At 39.0% G+C, this 26,167-nt stretch overlaps 1 protein-coding gene across 1 annotated transcript in view; it reads right to left on the bottom strand.

The window, feature by feature from the left end:
* AGBL1 (AGBL carboxypeptidase 1) overlaps positions 1–26,167 on the bottom strand; it is a 543,682-nt gene that overhangs the window by 407,970 nt on the left and 109,545 nt on the right. Inside the window, exons 12-17 of the mRNA XM_075273295.1 lie at positions 24,722–24,805; positions 23,471–23,560; positions 20,571–20,719; positions 16,570–16,657; positions 12,449–12,587; positions 5,571–5,721 (exon numbers count right to left, since the gene is read on the bottom strand). Of these exons, the coding sequence (XP_075129396.1) occupies positions 5,571–5,721; positions 12,449–12,587; positions 16,570–16,657; positions 20,571–20,719; positions 23,471–23,560; positions 24,722–24,805 (701 nt within the window). The remainder of the gene's footprint in view (positions 1–5,570; positions 5,722–12,448; positions 12,588–16,569; positions 16,658–20,570; positions 20,720–23,470; positions 23,561–24,721; positions 24,806–26,167) is intronic.

The following is a 26,167-nucleotide window of genomic DNA, read 5'->3' as shown; positions in this document are numbered from 1 at the left end:
TTGTAATTCTCACATATCTGTTAATAGCTGTACATTTGAATTTCTTTCTCACAATTCAAAGGAAACATCTGTGACTGAAGTGAAATATAATTATAGAATAAAGAGTTCCTTTTCATTGATCAGTGAATTTTACATTTCAGGCGTTGCATTTCAGAAAATCATTACCCCAATAATGAAAATAAGAGATCTTTAATAAACTCTGCGTACTAAACACTTAACATGTCCCATAATTGTGTTATCTCATTTTCTGTGTTAAGATACAGTAAATGTACTCAGCTTCTATCAGGGCAGAAAAAGACAGAGAGCCCATGTGCAAGGCGAGAAAGTGGTCTATTAGCAGGGAATGAGGTGCTATTCGGTTCCTTTGAAAAACCCTCATTAGTGCGGTAGTAATTATGAGCAGTAATATGAAAGACAGTAATAGCATGCACTATAATGTTCTATTTCAGGTGACTACAGGCCATTTTTCTTACAGGGTCCACTGTGCAACCAACTGTTATGTTCAACACTTGCTTTTACTATATGATAAAATTATCTGGCAGATGGGGGAGGGGGATTTATCAAGTCATCTACCATAGAATTATTGGCTCTAAAAGTCACAGTATAGCGCTTTACAAATGTTTTGGCTCAGTAAGATTTTTGACTGCTCACTTCCCATCTGAAAGGTGGGCATTTTGGGGTGCTTAGCATTTTGACATCATATTACACCAGATTTATCAATATCACTTCAGTATGGTAAAATAGTATGCATTGTAGAAGTAGAGACAAAGTATATACCTAATAATACCATAGGTATATGCCTGAAAACTGTCTGATACTGTGCCCCAAATTGGTGCATTTAAGATATTTGGCAGAGTGTGGTGGGGCAAGGCAGACCAAGTCTAGGATGCCTCAACCAAACAAATATACTATTATCACACCAGAGGCCTCTCATGAGTTATACCCAATATAAGCACTTTTTAATGCACTCGGTATGCTGTTTGGGGGGGGTCCCCAAGCATACTCCCCAAACAGAATACCGAACACAGATGTGAACCAGGCCTTATAGAGGCACAATGTAAATAAATAAATAAATGGACAAATAAATGTTAAAGTTTGTGCTATTGAAAAAACTGAGGTATGTGAAAAAGCAAAAAAATAACTTCTTATTAGTTTACATTTCCGCAGTTATGAGGGAAAAAAAGTAAAGAAAAATAGCATAAAAATAAAGCCCAATGTGTCACCGAATGAAGATGCAAAATTTATTTGAATAACCTGAATTTAATTTTTTTTATAGTTCTCAAAACTGCAAGAAGAAAATAAATAAATAAATAAATAAATAAATAAATAAATAAATATGTTCCCAGTCCTAAACCAAATTGACCTGGTCCTGAACAGGTTAAACAGCAATTCTATTACACATGCACAAAATGTACTGTGTATTTATTACTGGTATATGCCATTATTTTGGCACAAAAGGATATAAGCAAAAGATGATAACAGATCTAAAAACAAACAAACAAACCAAATGTATTGTACAGCGTTCACAACAGTGATCTGGCACAGTTTTTTTTTTCTAAATGTAGATTTATAGGCAGTGTCGTAACTAGGCCACCATGGCGAACTTTTGACATGCCCCCCCCACCCCACCCCGACCGACACCGAAGACCTCGACCGACCCCCTCCTACACATTTCTGCGTTATGGGTTCTATTATCACATTTATGGGTTCTATTATCACCCATAGTGGCCCCTGCACACAGTACTATGTCCCTTAGTGGCCCCTGCACACAGTATTATGCCCCATAGTGGCCCCTGCACACAGTATTATGCCCCATAGTGGCCCCTGCATACAGTATTATCCCCTATTGTGGCCCCTGCACACAGTATTATGCCCCATAGTGGCCCCTGCATACAGTATTATCCCCCATAGTGGCCCCTGCACACAGTATTATGTCCCCATAGTGGCCCCTGCACACAGTATTATCCCCCATAGTGGCCCCTGCACACAGTATTATCCCCCATAGTGGCTCCTGCACACAGTATTATCCCCCATAGTGGCCCCTCCACACAGTATTATGCCCCATAGTGGCCCCTGCATACAGTATTATCCCCTATTGTGGCCCCTGCACACAGTATTATGCCCCATAGTGGCCCCTGCATACAGTATTATCCCCCATAGTGGCCCCTGCACACAGTATTATGTCCCCATAGTGGCCCCTGCACACAGTATTATCCCCCATAGTGGCCCCTGCACACAGTATTATCCCCCATAGTGGCTCCTGCACACAGTATTATACCCCATAGTGGCCCCTGCACACAGTATTATCCCCCATAGTGGCCCCTGCACACAGTATTATCCCCCATAGTGGCCCCTCCACACAGTATTATTCCCCATAGTTGCCCTTGCACACAGTATTATGTCCCACTGTGGACACCCATAAACAATTATTATACTCTGGGGTGTTTTCAGACCCCAGAGTATAATAATCGGAGACCCGGAGGAATAAAAACATAAAAAACTACTGTTACTTACCTGTCCCCCAGCTCCTATGTGGTCTTCTCCGATGCCTTCTCCGCTGATGTCCTTGTTCAATGACGTCGGACGTCACATGACCCGGGACGCAGGCCGGGTTCATGTGACGTCAGAGACATCAGAAAGGACGTCAGGAAGGAGGCCTGGCAGGATCGTGGAGAGGTAAGTAACAGTGTTTTTTACCTCTCCCAGTCCGCCAATCATTATACTCGGGGGTCCGAAAAGACCCCCGAGTATAAGATAGCAGTGGTAGCAGCTGTCACGGGCCCCTAATGTCCCGGGCCCTGTGGCAGCTGCCTCCGCTGCTATGGCGGTAGTTATGCCACTGTTTATAGGGATATAGGGATCACAATGTACTTTTTTTTTTTGCCTATCAGCATGTCTTTGTAGAATGGGAGAAATGCACGCGAACACGAGGAGAACATACAAACTCCTTGCAGATCTGGCACAGTTTTTTCCTGTCTTGTTTAGTTTTTAACCTAAATACATTTAGGCAAGTGATAATAAATCGCCCCCATGTGTTAACTTACTGTAAAGAGTTTCATTTAACCTGTAAATGCAGCTGCGAAGTTAAGTCCATATGTCTTATTAGCAAATGTGACAGATGACTAAAATAAACATAACACAAGTGAACAGATTGTACTGCAGGAAAATAGTGAATTTTAATTCCATAGAAAGACTAAATGGGAAAGGCGAGCACTATTCTACCATTGTGAGGGATAAAAAGCCAAGCCTTCACTCTCCAGCATTGTCATTACTCACCAGGGCTTGTCATAGTCTGTAACAGTCCCTCAATCATAGGAACTCAATAAACTTCAGGAAACCTCACCTCTCACTGTATTTGTCTTTGCGCTCATTGCAAGTAGCATATTTGTACTGACAAGCCAGTCTCAACTGTTTCGGCTGATGAGACGCAGACCCACACTGTGTTTGCATGTCTCTGAACAAAGCTTTACAAATCTGTGCCACACATATGGGGTACATAAATACAAGCCAAGTACACGTAAGGATTCACAAAATGAAAAACAAGGCTCTGCAAGGAAACATTAACAAGAACATACAGAGGACTAATAAAAGCCTCAGACCAGTATGGAGGAAATCTAGTCTTGCATTTATCAAGCAAATTTGTGATTTAGCAGCCGGCGCTACTGACTTTCATTGTTTTTTTCAGCCTGGAAAGATTAAAAGCCGTATTTACTGCTAATAGCTCTATACGGTTAAACCTTTTAGAGGTAAATAATCCCGGCTTCTCAACATTACAGTTAATGCTTTTTATTGCTCTAATAGCGAGCATAATAAACTACAAAATGTAAAGTATGCATATGAAGGATATGGGCACGTCTGCCACCATTTTGTATGTAACTAAAAAACAGAGAAAGCAGCTAGTCTATGGAAATCAGCCATGTATTGTTCTATAGCATCCACTGTACATAAAAATGTGTTATATGTACACATAGGATGCTAACTTGTTAATTGTTACTTGACAAATTGCAAAACGTGATGTTACCCTAAGACTGGGTTCGCACTGGTTTTTTTTATCTGGATTTTGACACAGAGGCCGCCGCAGAATCCGGTCCGAAAAACGGCTAGCTGCGACTGGATGCCGATGCAGTGCACCAGCATCCAGTCGCGGCATTCCATTCCTGATTAGGCCTAAATGAATGGGCATAGTCGGGAGAGAGTGTTCAAGCTGCGGACGCTGCGGTTGATTCCGCCGCTGAATCCGCAGCAAGAAAGGGCATGTCACTTCTTTTTTCCGCAAGCGGCACAAAACCACTGCGGAAAAAAGAAGTGAACGGCTTCCACTGAAGTCAGTGGGATGTATTTTTTGGAGCCATATTCTGAAGCAGATTCCACGTCAAAATCCAACCCAAAAACCCTGTGTGAACCCAGCCTTAATGGGATTGTCAGCTTTTGTTTGTTTGTTTTTTATGGCCTGTATAGCTGCCCAGAATAACTGAAGCTCAGCTCCCTTTGACAGTGAAGGCATTTGACCACTATAGAGTGGACAGAGCCTTCTGCTTCCGGCCCTATATTGTTTACCGGACAGGCAGCAGAAGCTGATCTATAAAGAGGATCAGTCCGGAGACCCCCATCAATCATATATTTATGACCTATCCTTAGGATAGGCCATAGAAAAAAAAAACAAGGCAAAAAATTAAGCACTCAGAAGTCCATGGTAGGCTTTATGAATAAAATCCACCTCTGCACTTGGACTCATGCTCTGTTGTTTTATTTTTGGAGTATAGCTCCACCTAAATAAAAGTGAAGTTTTATTCATAAAGCCTACTCTGAGTGCTGGATTTGTTGCCTATATTTTCTGCACGTCCGTGGTTTCAGTCGGAGGAGATTATTTTCCATGCACTCCGAAAAGGAATCCACAGATACACCAGTTTTCCTTCCTACCTCATATCATGAACTGTAAGTGACCAGTTTTTCTTTATTCTATGAAAAAGAGTTTTTTAGTGGGCTGAGTGCTATACATATTTTGTTTATTAAAAATGAAACAACCCAGACAACCCCTTTAAATACCTCCATTTACAATCTCTCTGAATACATATGTAAATCTCCATTTCACTGGATATAACTCCACATAGGATGGTGCATGCATTCATTAGAGGCATTGGCTGAGGGCCAAGTGTCTGTTTTCTGGATGGTGCATTCTATACATTTACATATTTATACTTATTGTAGAGGACGATTGGTTATTATTTCATGTTATTCAGGGTACACCGATTTTCTCCCACACCCATGCAAATATGTTAAGGATATATAAACTGTATTGCAGATGTTTCCCTTGTTCAGCCATAACATTGGACACCATTGTTTCAGGAAAACAGCTCTGACACTGATCTCTCTCAACATTAACTGTGATTATTAGAAATATAACCATTTCCCCCAAGTTAGCCCTCAATATGCAGCTGATTCTCCATTACACCACAGACTTTGTTCCAAAAATGGTCACAGTACTACCTTGTGGGCACTTTTAGTTTACTAATACAGCATACTTCAGAGAATGAAAAAAAGCACAAAGAAATTTCATAGCGGCCACTTACATAACTCCTCCCTGTGACTTTGTGAGCCCGATTTTGGCATCGCTGTTATAGAGACAATAGGACAAGGATTCCCTCCTAATGTGTGGCACAATGTATCTTGCTTGAAGTAAACTTGTGGATTGTGACTTTGCTCCAAAATCTGTAAGTGAGACTAAAAGGGAAAAATATATCAATAAGAATATAAGAAACTTTAAAGCCTATATTCAATCCTGCTTATAGTTCACTCTCAGTAAGGACTCATTCATTCTGGCACTGAGTCTGTACAGTATATGTAGCCGATATGGTGACAGATATGAAGGTTCAGCCATTAGAAGATATTATTAGCAATGAAATTAGAGACAAGTAAAGATTTGCAGTAAAGGACCTGTTTTGTTCATCCTACTATGTGTAAGAGCCCTAAGCTGTTAACTTTCAATCTTCATGTTATACCCTAGTTCAACAGGCCTATACGCGTCTCCCAGTGACTGGGCTTTTTAGTCTTTTTGTTATAATGTTGCAATTGGAATTGGATTCTTTGACCGAAACTGAGTTAAGATTAGTGTTTAGTATTTAGTTATATTCTATGAATGCAATCACATCCAAATTTATGCATTAGGTGAATGGCTTGTTTCATCCTTGGTATTCAGCCATTGGCTATTATAAATATTCTCTACAAATCTTAAACACCAAAGCTTCTTCTTTCATATCTACTTGAAAAATTTACAAACTAGAATATATCTTGAAAAATACTTTAATCTGTAAATGAGTCATGCCAGCTGATCTTGGAGGAACATAGAACAATTTTGACTTTAATGTAGGATCAATGCATTGTGTACATGCCAGTGTTTTCAGCAATGACAAGTGTACTATACTTAGCAAAAATGTGGACAGACGAAACTGGCAGTATAGACATAGATGTATGCCGATATATTGATTTGCACTTCAAAGCTGTGTCTGAAGACATTGGCTTTTACTATAGTGCTATAGTCACTTACGTATAAGAAAACTACTAAAATCTATTCTAAATTGAATAATCACATTCTGGCTACAAATAGCTTAAAGGGGTATTCCCATCTACATAATTATTTTTTAATTTGTAGATAATTAAAAGTTAAACATTTTTGCTTATCTAAGTAATTAAAAATTCTGCAGAGTTTTAAAGATTTTCTCTAACTTTCTTAGTGGTGACAGTCTGTTATCTTGATCGGTTGCCATGGATATGACCACCAATGCAGAAACTTTCTAAGGTCAGAAAATCAGCCATGATGTCTTTATTGTGGCCGGGATATCTTCTGATATATGTAGTGTCCCTGCCTGATAACCCGGCTACAATAAGAAAATCATAGCTGGGTTCCTGACAAGTCCCCGACCATAGAAAGTTTCTGCATTAGTGGTCGTAACCATTGGCAACCGATCAAGACAACAAACTGTCAGCACTAAGTAAGTTAGAGAAAATCTTTAAAACTCTGCAGAATTTTTAATTACCGTATTTTTCGGACTATAAGACGCACCTAGGTTTTAGAGGAGGAAAATAGGGAAAAAAAATTTTGAAGCAAAAAATGGTAAAATATTTAATATATGGGAGTTGTAGTTTTGCAACAGCTGCAAGGCCACATTGACAGGTGACCCTGCAGCTGTACGGGGACGCATAGAGTGGTTTTTTTTGCGGGGCCAGAAGTACTTTTTAGTTATACCATTTTGGGGAATATCTATTGCTTAGATCACCTTGTATTGAAAAAAAAAACCCGGTGGTTTATGATATATATATATATATATATATATATATATATATATATATATATATATATATATATATATATATACAGTCCTATGAAAAAGTTTGGGCACCCCTATTAATCTTAATCATTTTTTGTTCTAAATATTTTGGTGTTTGCAACAGCCATTTCAGTTTGATATATCTAATAACTGATGGACACAGTAATATTTCAGGATTGAAATGAGGTTTATTGTACTAACAGAAAATGCGCAATATGCATTAAACCAAAATTTGACCGGTGCAAAAGTATGGGCACCCTTATCATTTTATTGATTTGAATTCCCCTAACTACTTTTTACTGACTTACTGAAGCACAAAATTGGTTTTGTAACCTCAGTGAGCTTTGAACTTCATAGCCAGATGTATCCAATCATAAGAAAAGGTATTTAAGGTGGCCAATTGCAAGTTGATCTCCTATTTGAATCTCCTCTGAAGAGTGGCATCATGGGCTACTCAAAACAACTCTCAAATGATCTGAAAACAAAGATTGTTCAACATAGTTGTTCAGGGGAAGGATACAAAAAGTTGTCTCAGAGATTTAACCTGTCAGTTTCCACTGTGAGGAACATAGTAAGGAAATGGAAGACCACAGGGACAGTTCTTGTTAAGCCCAGAAGTGGCAGGCCAAGAAAAATATCAGAAAGGCAGAGAAGAAGAATGGTGAGAACAGTCAAGGACAATCCACAGACCACCTCCAAAGAGCTGCAGCATCATCTTACTGCAGATGGTGTCACTGTGCATCGGTCAACTATACAGCGCACTTTGCACAAATAGAAGCTGTATGGGAGAGTGATGAGAAAGAAGCCGTTTCTGCACGTACGCCACAAATAGAGTTGCCTGAGGTATGAAAAAGCACATTTGGACAAGGCAGCTTCATTTTGGAAACAAAAATTGAGTTGTTTGGTTATAAAAAAAGGCGTTATGCATGGCGTCCAAAAAGAAACAGCATTCCAAGAAAAACACATGCTACCCACTGTAAAATTTGGTGGAGGTTCCATCATGCTTTGGGGCTGTGTGGCCAATGCCGGCATCGGGAATCTTGTTAAAGTTGAGAGTCGCATGGATTCCACTCAGTATCAGCAGATTCTTGAGAATAATGTTCAAGAATCAGTGACGAAGTTGAAGTTACGCCGGGGATGGATATTTCAGCAAGACAATGATCCAAAACACCGCTCAAAATCCTCAGGCATTCATGCAGAGGAACAATTACAATGTTCTGGAATGGCCATCCCAGTCCCCAGACCTGAATATCATTGAACATCTGTGGGATGATTTGAAGCGGGCTGTCCATGCTCGGCGACCATCTAACTTAACTGAACTTGAATTGTTTGTCCAAAATACCTTTATCCAGGATCTAGGAACTGATTAAAAGCTACATGAAGCGACTAGAGGCTGTTATCTTTGCAAAAGGAGGATCTACTAAATATTAATGTCACTTTTCTGTTGAGGTGCCCATACTTTTGCACCGGTCAAATTTTGGTTTAATGCATATTGCGCATTTTCTGTTAGTACAATAAACCTCATTTCAATCCTGAAATATTACTGTGTCCATCAGTTATTAGATATATCAAACTGAAATGGCTGTTATAAACACCAAAATATTTAGAACTAAAAATGATTAAGATTAATAGGGGTGCCCAAACTTTTTCATAGGACTGTATATATATATATTTATTATTTTTTTTTTTCTAGGGACAGGAGGTGATTTAGAACTTTTATTTATATTTTTAAAGCTTTTTTTTTACTATTTTATTCCCCCCCGGGGGCTTGAGCCTGCGGTCACTTGATCGCAAGTCCCATAGACGGCAATACAACTGTATTGCCGTCTATGGGACATTCTGTCTATTAGTATTACGGCTGGTCATAGAGACCAGCCGCAATACTAATACAGCAGTGACAGGCCGGGGAGCCTCATTAGGCTCCCGGCTGTCACCCGAACAGGTCGGCTCCTGCGATATCGCCGAGCAGGAACCGGCCTGCAACTTTACAGGTACGGGGCCGGTGGGGACCGGCCCCGGGGGAGAAGGGGCCACGGATACTGACCCGGCATCCGCTGTACTAGAGAGGCGGATCCTGGGGAGGGATAGACGCCGGGGCCTGAGACATCGCTGCCCTGCCCTGAATGAAGCCAGCGGCGGGGGGACGGAGGAGCAGAATAGCATCACTCCTCCCGCTGCTGGCTTCATGCAGGGCAGGGCAGCGATGTCTCAGGCCCCGGCGTCTATCCCTTTCCGGCATCCGCCTCTCTAGTACAGCGGGTGCCAGGCGCCACATTCAGACTATAAGACGCACCCTTCTTTTCCCCCCAAATTTTGGGGGAAAAAAGTGCGTCTTATAGTCCGAAAAATACGGTACTTATATTTGCAAAAATGTTTAACTTTTAATTATCTACAAATATAGATATAATTATATACATGGGAATATCCCTTTAAGACTCAAGCGAACTGGCTCAGAGCCTGTATAGCAGCAATCCTTGTAAGGCTGAGGCCACACGTTGTGGAAATGCAGATTTTTTGTTGCAGATTTTGCTATGTTTTTTTCAGCCAAAGGCAAGAATGGGTACAAAAAGAATGGGAATTATATAAGAAGTACCTATACTTCTACAGTGTTGGCCAAAAGTATTGGCACCCCTGCATTTCTGTCAGATAATACTCATTTTCTTCCACAAAATGATTGCATTCACAAATTCTTTGGTATTATTATCTTCATTTAATTTGTCTTCAATGGAAAACCACAAAAAGAATTGTCAAAAAGCCAAATTGCATATAATTCCACAGCAAACATAAAAAGGGGGTGGACAAAAGTATTGGCACTGTTTGAAAAATCATGTGATGCTTCTCTAATTTGTGTAATTAACAGCACCTGTTACTTACCTGAGGCACCTAACAGGTGGTGGAAATAACTAAATCACACTGGCAGCCAGTTGAAATGGATTAAAGTTGATTCAACCTCTGTCCTGTGTCCTTGTGTGTACCACATTGAGCATGGAGAAAAGAAAGAAGACCAAAGAACTGTCTGAGGACTTGAGAAGCCAAATTGTGAGGAAGCATGAGCAATCTCAAGGCTACAAGTCCATCTCCAAAGACCTGAATGTTCCTGTGTCTACCGTGTGCACTGTCATCAAGACGTTTAAAGCCCATGGCACTGTGGCTAACCTCCCTAGATGTGGACGTAAAAGAAAAATTGACGAGAGATTTCAACGCAAGATTGTGCGGATGGTGGATAAAGAACCTCGACTAACATCCAAACAAGTTCAAGCTTCCCTGCAGTCCGAGGGTACAACAGTGTCACCCCGTACTATCAGTCAGCATCTGAATGAAAAAGGACTGTATGGTAGGATACCCTGGAAGACCCCACTTCTTACCCAGTGACATAAAAAAGTCAGGCTGGAATTTGCCAAAACTTACCTGAGAAAGCCAAAAACGTTTTGGAAGAATGTTCTCTGGTCAGATGAGACAAAAGTAGAATTTTTGGGAAAAGGTGTCAACATAGAGTTTACAGGGGAAAAAAAAAAGGCCTTCAAAGAAAAGAACACGGTCCCTACAGTCAAACATGGCGGAGGTTCCCTGATATTTTGGGGTTGCTTTGCTGCCTCTGGCACTGGACTGCTTGACCGTGTGCATGGCATTATGAAGTCTTAAGACTACCAACAAATTTTGCAGCATAATGTAGGGCCCAGTGTGAGAAAGCTGGGTCTCCCTCAGAGATCATGGGTCTTCCAGCAGGACAATGACCCAAAACACACTTCAAAAAGCACTAGAAAATGGTTTGAGAGAAAGCAGTGGAGACTTCTAAAGTGGCCAGCAATGAGTCCAGACCTGAATCCCATAGAACACCTGTGGAGAGATCTCTTGATGGCAGTTTGGAGAAGGCCCCCTTCACATCTCAGGGACCTGGAGCAGTTTGCCAAAGAAGAATGGTCTAAAATTCCCACAGAGCATTGTAAGAAACTCATTGATGGTTACCGGAAGCAGTTGTTCGCAGTTATTTTGTCTAAAGGTTGTGCTACCAAGTATTAGGCTGAGGGGGCCAATACTTTTGTCCGGCCCATTTTTGGAGTTTTGTGTAAAATGATCAATGATTTAAAAAAAAAATTTCATTCTCTTTTGTGTTTTTTTTTTATTGCAAGCAAAATAAATGAAGATATTACTACCAAAGAGTTTGTGCTTGCAATCATTTTCTGGAAGAAACTGAGTATTATCTGACAGAATTGTAGGGGTGCCAATACTTTTGGCCAACACTGTACCTTCTGTTCAATACACTCCTGGCTTTAGCTAAAAAAAAACGCAGCAAAATCAGCAACCAAAGAAGCTGCGTTTACGCAATGTGAGGTCTTAGCCTCAAATACATAACCACTGTTGGGGATGATTCTCATGGAGCATGCTATATTTATTTTCTCACAGATCAAATCTATCCATGCCTTTATGAAATCATAGGTATATTAAGGTATATTAGAGGCTTAATGTATCTTTATGGCTGCCATATTGTGGCTCCATTCAATACACAACTTTGCACTGGCTACGAGCTAGAGGTTAACTACAAACACAAAGGGGATAATTTATTGAGACTAGTGTTTAATGTACCTGTCCTAATCTAGACTCCATTTGCATCAAATGCACTAAAATAATTGAGAGACACATATCTCTTAATTATTTTGGTTCATTTTTGCTGTCCTTGGGCTAGAAACTGAAATTTACACGACCTAGGACCCTTTTTTTTTGTGAAAATAATAACTGATGCCTGAAAACTGAAATGTGGGAAGAGAATGTAATAAATTCCCCCATATTTGCTAGCAGACCAAGGAAACTGGCAAAGAAGGTGCACAAAAGAACAAAAAGGGGTCAGCAAAGGGGAATAGGTTTAGAAAATTACAAGCAATGTAAATTTGCACAGTTTTCTGAAATCTAGCACCTCAAGGGCCTAAAGTTCTATCAAAGGATAGCAAAGTTAAGATTGTTATATAATAAAACCACATTAAACTTGTGTTACCTCACTATACAAATATGCTATACTATAATATACAAATGAGCACATTATAAAGTATATAGATTCTATATAGTCTGTCATTATTACACACATTGAGATCTTAGTAGATAGAAGGATAATATAATTCTATTCTTACCATGAGAGCTGAGTATGTGTAAGGGAAATGATAAGCCAGGTAACAGACATCCTCATAGTGCGGAAATTTCACGGTAAAGGTCAATGTGTAATATCTTCTTCTCCGCTTTGCATCGGATGCTCGGTACCAAAACAAGTTTCTAGGAAAGAACGTGTGAAAACAGATGTTAAACTCTAGAATCAGGGGGGAGGGTCAGACAAATATATGATTTATTCAACAGATGTATACATCATATATTAGAAGTATAATGTGCAGTATACTGTACACATTCTTGATCAACTCATTATCCATGACATACTGAACACAAAATTGACGTGTTCATGGTGATACCAGTTTACCTATTCCAGAGGTGGTAAAACTAAATTTCTCCATCACTATTGAGTGTTGTACATTTCATTTTTTAATAATTTCAATTTTAAGTCATATTTTAGGTAGATTAAATGGGGAGCGTAGCTATTCTGACATCCAAATGAGAATACTATGAAAGCACTTCCATCTATATGTCATTTACTGAATATGCTGCATACTGTAATAGAGACCAAAACATTACCTGATTCAGTTTCCACATAGCCTGTGCAGCAGGCACAATCCCATTCCATATCTCGCTCGCCACATTGCGCAAATGTAGATGGAGCTGGACAGGACTGCCTCATTCTGACATATTCATTATATCTCATGCTAGTTTTCTGGCATGAGTTTTAATGGAAATCTATGCCAATTCCTAACCGCTGTAGATTTCTTTTCTGCCGCTGGGATGTGTGACCAGAGGTCGGAAACTCTTCATAATTCCCTGATTTTGTGTGCCTGTCAGGGCCTTTATATAGACTGCCAATGATATATCAGTCTTAATAGGTTTGCCCCAATGAGTTTCCATGTGTGCTACCATATTATGCCTTTTCATTGCATATTACTATGGTGATATGCTGCCATAAGAGTAATGTGATGTATATTGGAATATGTTGCGACTGGAAAAAAAACCCTAAATGTTTTTGTATTATTTCAGCCATACTAGAGTGTGACCCACAAAGAGCTATGGACCCCACTTTAGGCCAGTGGTACATACAGACATTTTGTCATATAGGAGTAGATACTGAGACTCAGATGATTATAGTAAACATAGCCTTTAATCCATCAATCCAGCAAAGAGATACGCATACAGGATAGACGACATTTTAGCTATTCTGGGCTTTCTTTCCCCATCTCTAACATTGCTTATCCTGTCTGCATTACCGTTTCCTGGATGGAGTAAAGGCTTCATTTTATCAACTTAATCATCTGGCGTCTGGTGTCTTGGCATCTACTTCTGTATGGCAATTGTGAGTTGGGTGATTTGTGAGACCTAGATGGTAAACAGATACATGGAAGCGCTCGCTAAATTCTGGAGGGACTGACCACACTCCCATATCTGTATCAAATAGAATAAAGCAGTTAAACTTTAAAATATGGTCGGCTTCTGATTTTAATTTCTGAATCAAGATCCATAAAAAACCCTCTGCTTATGCCATAGAATAAATTGTGCTACACTTCAGGTAGGCACCATTCATTAGACATGGAAATTTAATTCATCGTATTCCCCTTTTCCTGATTCCAATGCTGTCATTTTCAGTCCAGCAAAAAAAGAATATATGTTTAATTACATTTCGTTTTATTAAGTCCATTGGGTATTGCTGATTCTTTGTCAGCACTGTCTGTTGCAGTCCAGTACAATTTACTTGTATAATTCATTTATGGAAATTTAATTGTAGTGGCAAGACCAGGGTTAAAAAAGGTATCCTATGGAAAATACTCCCTGTAGGGAGATGTGTAGGAGAAACCCAGAGTGGTGTGCTTGGTGGGACCCAGAGCCAAGATTGCACATCATAAACATGGTTGTTGCTGAGGGTCACATTGACGTTTCTAATACTAAAACCTAATGCAACGTGATTTTTCTATTTTAATATCAAGCTACAGACTTGTCCATAAACATAAAGCGGCATAAAAAATCCTGCAACAGAAAGTCTGCATATAGTCCTGGCCTTACAGTCCAATACAACTCAGAGGGTCTACAGACTCATACTGTAACACTCCTGTGTAGATGAGCTCTAAATTCATATTCACAACCTTAAGGGCGGTTTTCCCATATACATAACCATATTCAAATTTGTAGACAATTAAAAATTAAACATTTTTATAAATCAAAGTTATTAAAAATTGATAGGCTGTTGTCTTTATAGTTTTCCACAGGCCATGACCATGAATGCAGGAACTTTGTATGGTCTGGCATTTTTTAGAAACCCAGCCATGATTTCCTTATTGTGTCCATGTTACCTTTCATGTGTCTAGTGTCCTATCCACAATATAGAAGTCATGTCTGGGTTTCTGACAAGTTCCAGACCATAGAAAGTTGCTGCAATCATGGTCATCTCCATTATCTTGAAAACCAGACAAGACAGCAGACTGTCACCACTAAGATGGTTAAAGAAATTCTTCAAATTTTGAATTACTTAAATTTGCTAAATTTCTCTAAATCTCTAAATTTAAATATGGTTATGTTCATGGGAAAACCTCCATTCAATTAGCAGGCACTTTCTAACAAGCTAAAAAGTAGAATGCGGGAAATTGAAAAAGACAATGGCATAAAATGATACTTTTTCTGTCGAATTTAGATTTTTCTTTTCTGGCCAACACATGTAGCGTGAAAGCTTTGCTAAGATTTTTGTTCTTCATAATACAAAGCAAAGTTTTGGATCTTTGGTCATTACAAAGTCACGTTGGTACAGAGTGTGAAAACGTCCAGGAGCCTTTATTGAAAACGCAGCTCTTGAAAGGAGGTGAACGCTAACACTTGCTAAAGAGTATTCATCTGTCAGGAGGCACAATTTTCTTTGAATATGAGACTAGCCATTATATTCACTTTACAAATAACCATTAAACTATATTGTACCCACTAGTGCATTTCAAACCAATTTCCTCGCACAGCACCAATTATGCTGCTGTCTAACCTTCCCAGTTTCCAGAGCATTGTGCCGAAGTTTTTCAGACAAATTGTATCATCTCTGTTGTACCAGAGAACAAAATAAACTGTGGTGTGGAGTGTGGAAGCTGTAATTTTACCTTAAAGTAATCTTCTGTGTAATCTTAAGAGTTCCTTCAGCTACTGCAACTGTTAAACCAATAAAGGATGGAAAAAAAATCTAAAAAGACAACATGGATGCTAATAGCTACTTAGCACATCCCAACTATTATGGTGTACTTCCAGAAACCTGCATTTTACAAAGTGCCATCCATCAGAACACTTAAACGGGGATTAAAAGTCTTCAAGATAAGAATATAAATACACAACCAAAGCATTTTACTGTGCTAGCATGCATTCAGCATTACAAAAGGGACCCAAAAAGTATAAAGTATGTCTTATCTACAATTGCAGTGCAAAACCCAATTTATGGCTATCCAGATGGAGAGCTGTAGTTTGTACACGTCCAAAAGTGCTGCAAAGATGTTTTCCAGGACATGTCTAGTGCCCCAGAGAAGAGACAAAGCTTCATAGGAACAGTCAATAAATGTAAACAATGACACAAGTCCATCAAGTCCATTCTATAGTCCTGCCATGTTAATCCAGACCTTCATAAAGAGATCTCCATACACACAGTGCAGGACTGGATACAAAACATATGAAATATCAGCCTATCCTTTATCCATTCAATTCCTTTTAGATCCAAAAAAAAAAAAAAAAAAAAAAAAAAAAGCATCAACATTTACAGTATGCTTCCAACCTAAAATTTACAGTTTTTCTGAATTCTACCAATCCTTGTCTAATCATATATTATCTTAGTTGGGTTCTGAAAGTAGACATAGAAGAAACTATTCTCAAGTGCCAATGTACCTCCATAACAGTGACAGTTATAGGACTCTCAATAAAAATGTACACATGACTCCAGTAACACCAATGATACTCCTGGTAAACAACCATGGACAGCCCCAATAATAGCAATAGTAAGAAATATCCCCAAAAAGGTGACAGCCACAAGGCCACAATTTGTGGAAGAGTAAAAGACTCTAGTCTTACAGAATAGACTTTGGCTATGGAATTGACCGCAGGAACAATAGAGAGATATATAGTTTGGGTATGGGTAAAGACTTACTTATAATAGCAGATGTTGGACCCAGTTCTTATCCAGTATGTCTTTCCAAGGAGAGCTTCTTTCACTGAATACATAACAGGTTGCATACCTGTGTGAACCCAAAGTAAAATTATTATCACACTGCATACTTCATGCTGAATGCAGTTTTTAGCTAATATATATATATATATATATATATATATATATATATATATGTATATATATATATATATATATATATATATAGTAAGACTATGTTCGGCTTTGTCATTCATAATTTTTAAAGGGGTTTTCCCATCCCAAGGATCCTATCTATAGTGGTAGCTTATATAAATTAAAGACTTTGCCTAAATATATTGCATTAGAAATGATGCTTTGTTTGCCTATTATGTGACCTTATTCCTCCCATTCTTTACACAGTTTTGCTATAACCACGGACCTATAGGACAAGTAACTTCAGTTACTCACTGCTCTTGCCAGCAGGACAATAAGTTCAGATAATTTCAGTTTGCTGATAAAGCTGAGTCTGTTATCTCTCTATATAAACACACAGATAACACTAAGTCTGTTCTCTACAAGCATGTGCATATTATCTGATCTGCATAAGTATTGAGATACTTCAGTGTCCCATTCAGCTAGAGGGAGGAGAGGTAAGATAAATACAGGAAGTGAGAAGAACAGACTGCAGACAAAGCTGCTGAAACACTGAGAACTGGGAAAACCCCTTTAAGCTTAAGCTCTGCATGTAACTGCTAATTTAGCAGTCCGCTGTCTGTTGTTCTAGTCCTCCAACAGCACTCCAAAAATTCCAAAATGGTTTATTCCAAATGGTATTTTATTTACTACGGTTAACAGCCATGATTCAATTTCTTAATGGAGGTCTATGGAGATTCGAAATGTTACTGTAATCTTTGGTGTATAAGCCATATCAGATTGGAATTTATGTAGTACCGCTTTCCTCTGTTTATATGTGGCATCCCCATAATTGTACATCATGTAGATTAAAGATGAAATGTTATTTATGGCGTCTGATGAAAGGCTCAAAACACATAACAATAATGGTGGAATTTCTGTATTTTATCATCCTTAGACAGAAAGAGTAAATAAAAGGTATTCAATAAGATTTATGTATCTCATAGTGGCACAATTCAAAAATACAAGTCCTCCGGCAAAAAACAAACGCTATTTCAACAGAACAATGGCAGTGTAGATGGCAATGAGAAAAAAAAATTGGTCCTGACGAAGGGGAAATGGTGATACATGCCTTGGGCCTTGTGTACATCAGTGCTGCAGCATTCTACACACCACCATCTGGATTGACTGAATGTGTCTATGTTTTTGGTACAATATTTCAGTATTTGGGTCTACTATTTTTTCCCAGTGGGCTCCCAATAATACTCTAGAAGTGTGAACACTTACAAATTACAGAATGCTAATTCTTGTCCATGTGAAGTCTTAGATATCTACTGTAGATTATAGCCTGCACAGTCACTGGAGAAGATACATTAGTCCTCCGCAACCACTTCTTGTAAGTACATGAACTTTTCTTTCTATATTCTTTTTGCTTATCAGCCAAGATGTTAATTGCCAAGGGAATGTTACTTTTCCCTCATACTCACCAGTCACTACTAATTATAAATAATTAGACCCGATCATAATTCTACAAATTTCTGTAAACACAGAATGTACTTTGATGATTTGTCTTATTAATGAAAGGAAGAACACTGTTTTTGCATTACAAATAGGCAGGACAATGACATGCTGTTTTTCTTTTGAGTCTCATCAAGAAATATTGTCTCATATGTATTTCTTCAGTGCGCTCTCATCTTGCTCAGTCATTGCTTTTAATTAGTTTGCTCATTGTTATTTGAAAGTGGTTCTTACTTGAGTAGGATAAAGAATGAGCAGATCAGAAGATGCCTGATATTCCCAATATCCAAAATTATCTTCAAGCCACCCATTGCATACATTAAAGGCAACCTGTCAGTTGGCTTTTCCTCCTTAAACTGCTCCATCATGTGCAGTCTCAAGTAATCTCCTTTCTATTGCTGCCCTCTGTAATCTTTCTGTTGCAGAAAAGTGAAATTAAAATGTTTGAAAGCATAAAATTTTATATGCAAATTATACTAAGTAGTCATGATGGTCGGGGAACAGTGTCAGGTTGTCTACGCTATCCTTGTTGTTATCCCCTTAATATTCAATGCTGTACTATTACAGCGCTTAGTGCTGTAATAGTATGGCGCTGTAATGACGTGGGCACAGGAGCTGTGCCCACAGCATTACTACCGGCACTTGACTGTATAACACAGTTGAGGCCAGGGAGTAGCTGCTGGTGTCAGAAGATACTTAGACTCCGGCAGATTAACCCCCTGAAAGGCCTTATAGCAATGCTCTGTAAACAATGGGAGGAATAAGTTCACATAGCAGGCAAACAAAGCAGCATTTCTAATATATTTAGGAAAAGTCTACAATTTACATAAGCTACCAGTATAGATAAGATCCTGGAGATGGGACAATCCCTTTAATTTACTTACAACTTTTTAGGTTTTTAAACATTTATAGCTTAACTTTGCTGTAACAGAAAGATGACAAAGTAGCAGCATTGGAAAAGGAATTATTTCATTTTGCTCATGTTGGGGCCAGTTTATGGTGCAAAAACAAGCTGACCAGTTCCCTTTAAACTATTACTAGCCTACTTTTTCACTGTGTCCTGTCTGTTTAATGTAAAACTCAGAGTCTGTTGTATAATTCCATACAAAAGTGAATCCAAAGTAAGGGATACTAAATGGTGGCCATTTTTGTTGATAATTTCTGCAACAAAATATATACACACACAGCAGACAGTGCTCACTGAAACTTCCGCGGCTCGCTGAAGGCTAATTAGCATATGGATAAAAAACAGGCTCATTCAAAAATGACTGAGGGGATTAACATACAAAAGTTATGTGTGGAATAGACTTTCTGTAACCATGACAAGGGGACATCTACATATTGTGGAAAATGTTTTACCATCATCATAGAAGGAGTTTCATTACAGTAAACATAGTGAGACTATGGAATGGGCTGCCACATGATGTTTTGAGGGCCTGGATGCCTTTCTTCAAGTGTTAGTAGGGAATGTTAATCCAGGGATTTATTCTTATTGGCGCATTTGAAGTTGGGAAAGAATTGTATCCTCTAATATGGGGCAATTGGAATCTGCCTTATTGTGGTTTTTTACGTTCTGCTGTACTATTACAGCAGTAATAGGTTACCATGATATATACAAAATAAAAAATAAAAGTTATAGGCTTTTGAAAGAAGGGTGCAAAAAATAAAAATTAAAAGTGACTGCTGCAGGAAGAGGTTAAAATCTTTATACTTCTTGTCAAGAAAAGAAACATTTCAGCCTGCTTGTAAATAGAATAACATACTTGTTTCCAGGAAATTTCCAATGGGATCTGTTATAGATCCACAAGAAATAGAAGTACTGGTGTAAATGTGAACAGACAGAAACTGTAAAGCTTAATTAGCTATACAGTATGTAGCCTGTTCAGCATCTTGTATTGAATAGTTGCGTATTGCACATATATTTTCTGCAAGGAAATAGGTGATAATTGCATTTAGTTTAGCAACTTATGAAAGAGCACAGCTATTCATGGCTATTGCTTTATCATCTCAGACCTGGCTCTTGAGTGCATTTAATCCATGTGGTAGAAATGATTCTGTATACAGTATGAACAATTTATTCCAAAACAATGGCATACAGCGTATTTCAGATGCATGAGCTGTCCTAGTGTCAAGGTTCTTATTCCAATAGGTGATGAATGCTTGCTATAGTAGAAAACATTTAGGCTATGTTATCCTGCTGTGTACCACTTATAACTTTGATGGCCTGCTGTATACCATTTATAGCTATGATAGCCTTCTGTGTACCACTTACAATGCACATGACAGCCAAACATTAATCTTTTCAATTGCCAAATATTCCTGCAATATATGTGAAGCCTTTATGTCAAACCTTCATTCCCATAGGTGCTTACCATAGTTAAACTGGCTGTTCAATTTTTCACAGTTAATGACATTGAATCGGTAAGGAACATTAGCTCTCATTGCACTAACTTCAAAGTAGAACCATTGGTGATGTTGGTCACTGTTCACATCTGCATTCATGATCAGGTCATATTCAAACCTGTAAAAGTACAAAGAACAAAATGAGCATCTGTATAAACAACTTATGGTCATAGATATATATGGAGATGTGTCCTTCCTTTTGCAAATTACATTTTATTGATGTAAGAAAAAGCAAGAAAAAATTCTATAATACATGATTAGATGCATATACATCAGTCTAAGCAGATATAACGCAAACGTTCCATATTTCAAAAGGACAGTAAGATATGGTATCAAATAATCTTCTGCAATTCCATATTTCTTAATATAATAATCTTCTGACCTTGAGTAACATGATCAGAACTAGACCCCATTCCCCCACCCCCTACAGTTTTCATAGGTAGTTACCTGTGCCATTGGGGCTGGTAGACTATAGACATGCGACTTGCCAACCAATTTGTGGCCGCAGTAGCCATCAATTGGCTGGGCTATTACTAGGGTTGAACGATCGGGATCGGAAAAGATCGGATCCCGATCGTCGATTGAGTATATTTCACGATCACAATCAGGTTCTGATCTCGCCCAAAAAGATCAGGAACAGAATTCCGATCCTGATTGCTCAACTTACCTGCACAGAAGTGCTGCCGCTCCCCATTCTTCTCGCTCCTCTTCTCTCTGATTGACATGCCTTCAGAGGGCCCTGCACATCCCCTCCTCCCCAGACTACTGTTAGAGATGCTGGGAGAAGGCGGGACTTGTGGCTTAGGAGAGTGTGGGTGGGTACTCTCCTAAGCCACAACAAGCCCCGCCTACTCCCATAATCTCTAACACTAGCCTAGGGAAGTAGGGGCACGCACGGCGCTGTGAAGGCATGTCAATGAGAGAGGACCGGACCGAGAAGAATGGGGAGCGGCAGGGGATCTGTGCATGTAAGCGAAAATTGAAACAATTTTTGGACTCCATGCTGTGTAGTGAATAGGATTGTTTTTAAAACCCGATCTTCGATAATTAAAAAAAAATCCAATTGACTTGCATTAGGATCGGAATTGGGATCGGGATCGGGTTCAGATGTAAAATGATTGTTCATGGGTGGTTCACTATGGAGCATAATACTGTAAGCAGGAGCCACTATGGGGCATTATAGTGTGTTCAGGGGCCACTATGGAGCATAATACTGTGTGTACAGGGGCCAATTTGGGGCATAATGGTGTGTGCAGGGGCCATGTAGGCGCATAATAGTGTGTGTACAGGGGCCACAGTGGGGCATAATGTGTGTGCAGGGGCCACAGTGGGTCATAAGACTGTGTGTGTAAGGGCCCTGGTGGGACATTATACTTTGTGGAAATGTCACTATGGGACATTATACTGCCTGGAAGCCACTTTGGGACATTATAGTGTGTAAATGGGGTGTTATACTGTGTGAGGGCCAGGAAAGAGGGAGCTATGCCATGGGTGGTGGCCCCAAGTCAAACGTTTGCTGGGGTTTGCTGGGGGCTCATTCTTTGCTAGTTACACCACTGCCTATACAAAATGCTTGCAAAAATAACAAAAATAAAACAGATAATGGACTACCCTTATAGATAATGGGCCAAAACAGAGTGCCAATAGTCAAAAATAAATCTCTCACCACTGAGTGGTTGGTTGATACAATAACTTTATCAAGAATTTTTATGTTATGAAGAAAAGAAGTATTTACTAAGACAGACAACTCAAGAAAGCTTATAAGTTCTCTTTCATTGAATGGGCTAAATAATAATGGTAGAAGTAGTCCACAAACCGAAAAAACTATTTTTTTATTATTTTTTTTTAGCAGACCGATTTTTTTTATCTTAAAAACAACATTCAGTGACTACACAACTATAAACACATTATAAAAAGGCTTAAATCAGCATTAAATAACCAAAATAAATTAGCAAATTTAGGGAGATCACTGGTTACAGTCTCAAAGGCTGAGATCATACTACTTAGATTCTGAATTATGAGGATTCTGAAATATTAAAATATGACGTACTTGGAGATTAGAATACTTACCAGGTCTCCATGACAACATTACAAAGAACTATTTAAAACATTCAGATATCCCACTTATCACTTACAAAGTGCAGTTCATCTATTGTTAATACTAAAGGAAAACATTTTCATCCATGTTTCAATCCAAAAGACAGATAGTTTCTGCATAATTTTTGATTGACTCATAACTTTGAGTTTGTGACTTGCTTAATGGGTTAATTCCATCATAGACATTGATGGGACATCTGCAGGGACCCTGGGACCTACACTTCCAAAATGGGGCTTACCTAACTTCCATTCTGCCTGGTGACATGGCCATCACCCTTTGTATCCCGGTACGGGATAAATGAAACAATCCCTGAGATGAGACTCACAGCTGTCAGACCTTATTGGCATATCCTATGGATGTGCAATCAGGGTACTTACACTGAATATAGAGCTGAATTTGAGGCAGATTTTTGTCTCTAGTTGATTTTTCAGTTCACAGAAAAAAATAAGTGTTACGATCAATCTTCAGATTGGAAATGGGAAAAATATTGGCAGTTGCAAAATTTGAAAATTCACCAGGAAATTCCGCCGCAGATTCTGCTGCACAATTTGGTCAAGTGAAAAATTCAGCTGAATTTTTCAACAAGTATAAATTCAGCAATGTGAACATACCCATAAGTCTGTGATGGGGATAAACATTTAAGCCTCTGACTCTAAGCAGAAAATAGCTGACTGTTACCTCATATAGCTACTATAACTGATAATAATTTAATAATAATGGCGGTTTCATATTTTACCACGTATCATTTCCACGGGTAGTTTGTTCACTTACTCACGCACTTGAATTACTTTTCTAAGGTTTCCAGATTCAAACTTGGAAAAGAACTTAAGACAATTCATCTCTTCTGAACCTTCTGCAACACTGAAAAATGAGAATAACCTTAATGAGCATCATCTCCATAGGAATGAATGTAACAGATTAATAAAAGACAGAAGTCTACCTCTAATCTATTCATCTCCAAAATAACCCAACACATAATCATTAGAGATGAGCGAACACTGTTCGGATCAGCCAATCTGAACAGCACGCTCCCATAGAAATGAATGAAAGCACCTGTGACGCTGACTTAAAAACAGAAACAGGACACAACACAAGATCCATCTCATGATCCACTGTGCCCCCCTGCGATCATGCAGGCTTCGACATTGAGGTTGGCAGATTGCTCAATGCCTACTTCAGCACCTTAATCATAGGAGTACCACCATTATCCCCTGCTCTACCAGAATGCTCAAAGAGTGTCACAGTCCTTTGGTATATCAGAAAAAATACAAAACATAAAATAATATTAAAATACAAAACATGCTGTGATACAACAGCTATGTTTGTCTAGCTCTAGAGTTGCGCTGTCTCCTTTAGACATTGCTTTTCTGCTTCTATACTTTCCACCCTTCATTTATGATTTTTTTTCCAAAGTGTTTCCTAAACTTCTGAGTTTTTATGAATTTTAATGGAAATCCGGATTTTTTTAAAATTCTTTTTCCCTATTGGTCAATAAGTCAATTTCCTGTTCTTTCATAGAAAAACATTCTACACACAATCTTCATCATACAGATTATAGATGAGCGAACACTAAAATGTTCGGGGTTCAAAATCCGATTCGAACAGCCACACACTGTTCGACTGTTCGAACGGGTTTCGAACCCCATTATAGTCTATGGGGGGAAATGCTCGTTTCAGGGGTAGGCAACATTCGATCAAATTCTACTTACCAAGTCCATGAGTGAGGGTCGGGCTGGATTCTTCTCCCTGCGCAGCGTCCCTGCGTCCTCTTCCAGCCTTGAATTCACTCTGCTAGGCATTGGGCCTGGCCAGAGCCGACTGCGCATGCCCGCACTACAAGCGGACATGCGCAGTCGGCTCTGCCCAGGCCTCATGCCTGGCAGAGTGAATGCAGGGCCAGAAGAGGACGCGGGAAGTGGGCAACGTAGCCCCCAACAATAAGCATGTTGGTGATACATAAATATATTATTTAGCAATATAAAAAAGTCACACATATAATAATATTGAGAATATTTATATTACCTTGGATTATCCAAGTCAAACACAACCCGATTAAGGAGATCACTTGGCCTCAAATACCGCTGAATGTCTTCAAAGATTTTGTCCCTAGAAATGCAATATGAAGAATATATGCACAGATTTCCACATAGGGCTTTAACATATAATATTATTTCATTGCTTTGCGTTTTGTTCATTACATATATTAGGCAGAAACAGTATCTAAGCCCTTTTTCATAAAACCAATCTATTTTTCAGTTGGCAAATATCTAGACCAAGTGTGTACCAATTTTTCCATTTTTCACAGATGTTTGGAACGTGAAAAATACAATGGTCAATGAATAAGGCATAAAATGAATGGGGTTAGAATGGATATAGCCATTACTTACCAGAGAACTTCCATGCTCCACCAACAATTTAGTATTTTGGAGGATTTTTTTTTTCTATGGATTTAAAATTTTAATTATAGTTTAATGTCAAGAAAGAATAAGAATAATTATTTCCTCTACTCATTATTATTTATTAATTGAGAGATAAAAACAACTTCAACTGGTCGGACAATAACATCTCTCATGGGAGATGTCAGTAGCAAGACCTACTGTACATGTATAGGACCTGTATAACCTGGCAGATAATATGGCCCAACAATCCTCCCAGACTCTTCTATTATTCAAAAAATGAACAAAAATTGTTTCAACGTTGTTTTATTGTAGATATCTCTAGAGAGAGTCAGTAAGGTGGAAACAATTGTCCCTAGCATTGTGCTGGAGTGGTAACTCCATCAGCCCCAGTTGACAGGGGAAAGAATCAAGTGACAAGACCAGGGACGTAAACTTGATTGATGACATTGTCAGACTAGGTTCACACCTGCACAAGATCTCTGCTCGGTGATTCCATTTCCCATTTTGCTTTAGAAATAAGGAGAGAATAATCCTGCAAGTAGGACTTTTCTCTTCGCCTTTTTCGGTTGAAAACCTGGCAGATGCCATCATAGTCTATTAAGTCCATTGGTTATGTTTCTGTTCATGGGGTTCCCAAACGAACCCCACAAACATAAACCTGAACACAGGTTTGAACCTAGCATTAGAGGTAGGAGGAATTTTGCTTGCAATATCATGGGGCCACTATTCCTGCCACTGTAAAAGGTGTAGAAAAAACAGCCTGGGTGGAACTAAAAATGAGGCTGATACCCTACAGCAGTGGCCCTAAACCTTTTTTGCACCAGGGACTGGCTTCAAGCAAGATCATTTTTCCATGGCGCGGCAGGATGGGGTGGGACAGGGGCTGGGCTTTGGTCATATGATATGGGGTTATAAGAGGGCTCCACCGTGTGGACAGGAAGGCTCTCCGCCGGGATGCTCTGCTGGGCAGGCAGGTGTGACATGAGCATCTGAGTGGACATGGCGAATTGCTAGACACTGAGGCTGGATACTTCACGCTAGGCCACATTGCAATGGTAACGTATAAACT

This window comes from Leptodactylus fuscus, chromosome 5 (assembly GCF_031893055.1).
Source record: "Leptodactylus fuscus isolate aLepFus1 chromosome 5, aLepFus1.hap2, whole genome shotgun sequence".
Classification (NCBI taxonomy): Eukaryota; Metazoa; Chordata; class Amphibia; order Anura; family Leptodactylidae; genus Leptodactylus; species Leptodactylus fuscus.
This window is presented reverse-complemented; position numbering and strand designations above follow the sequence as displayed.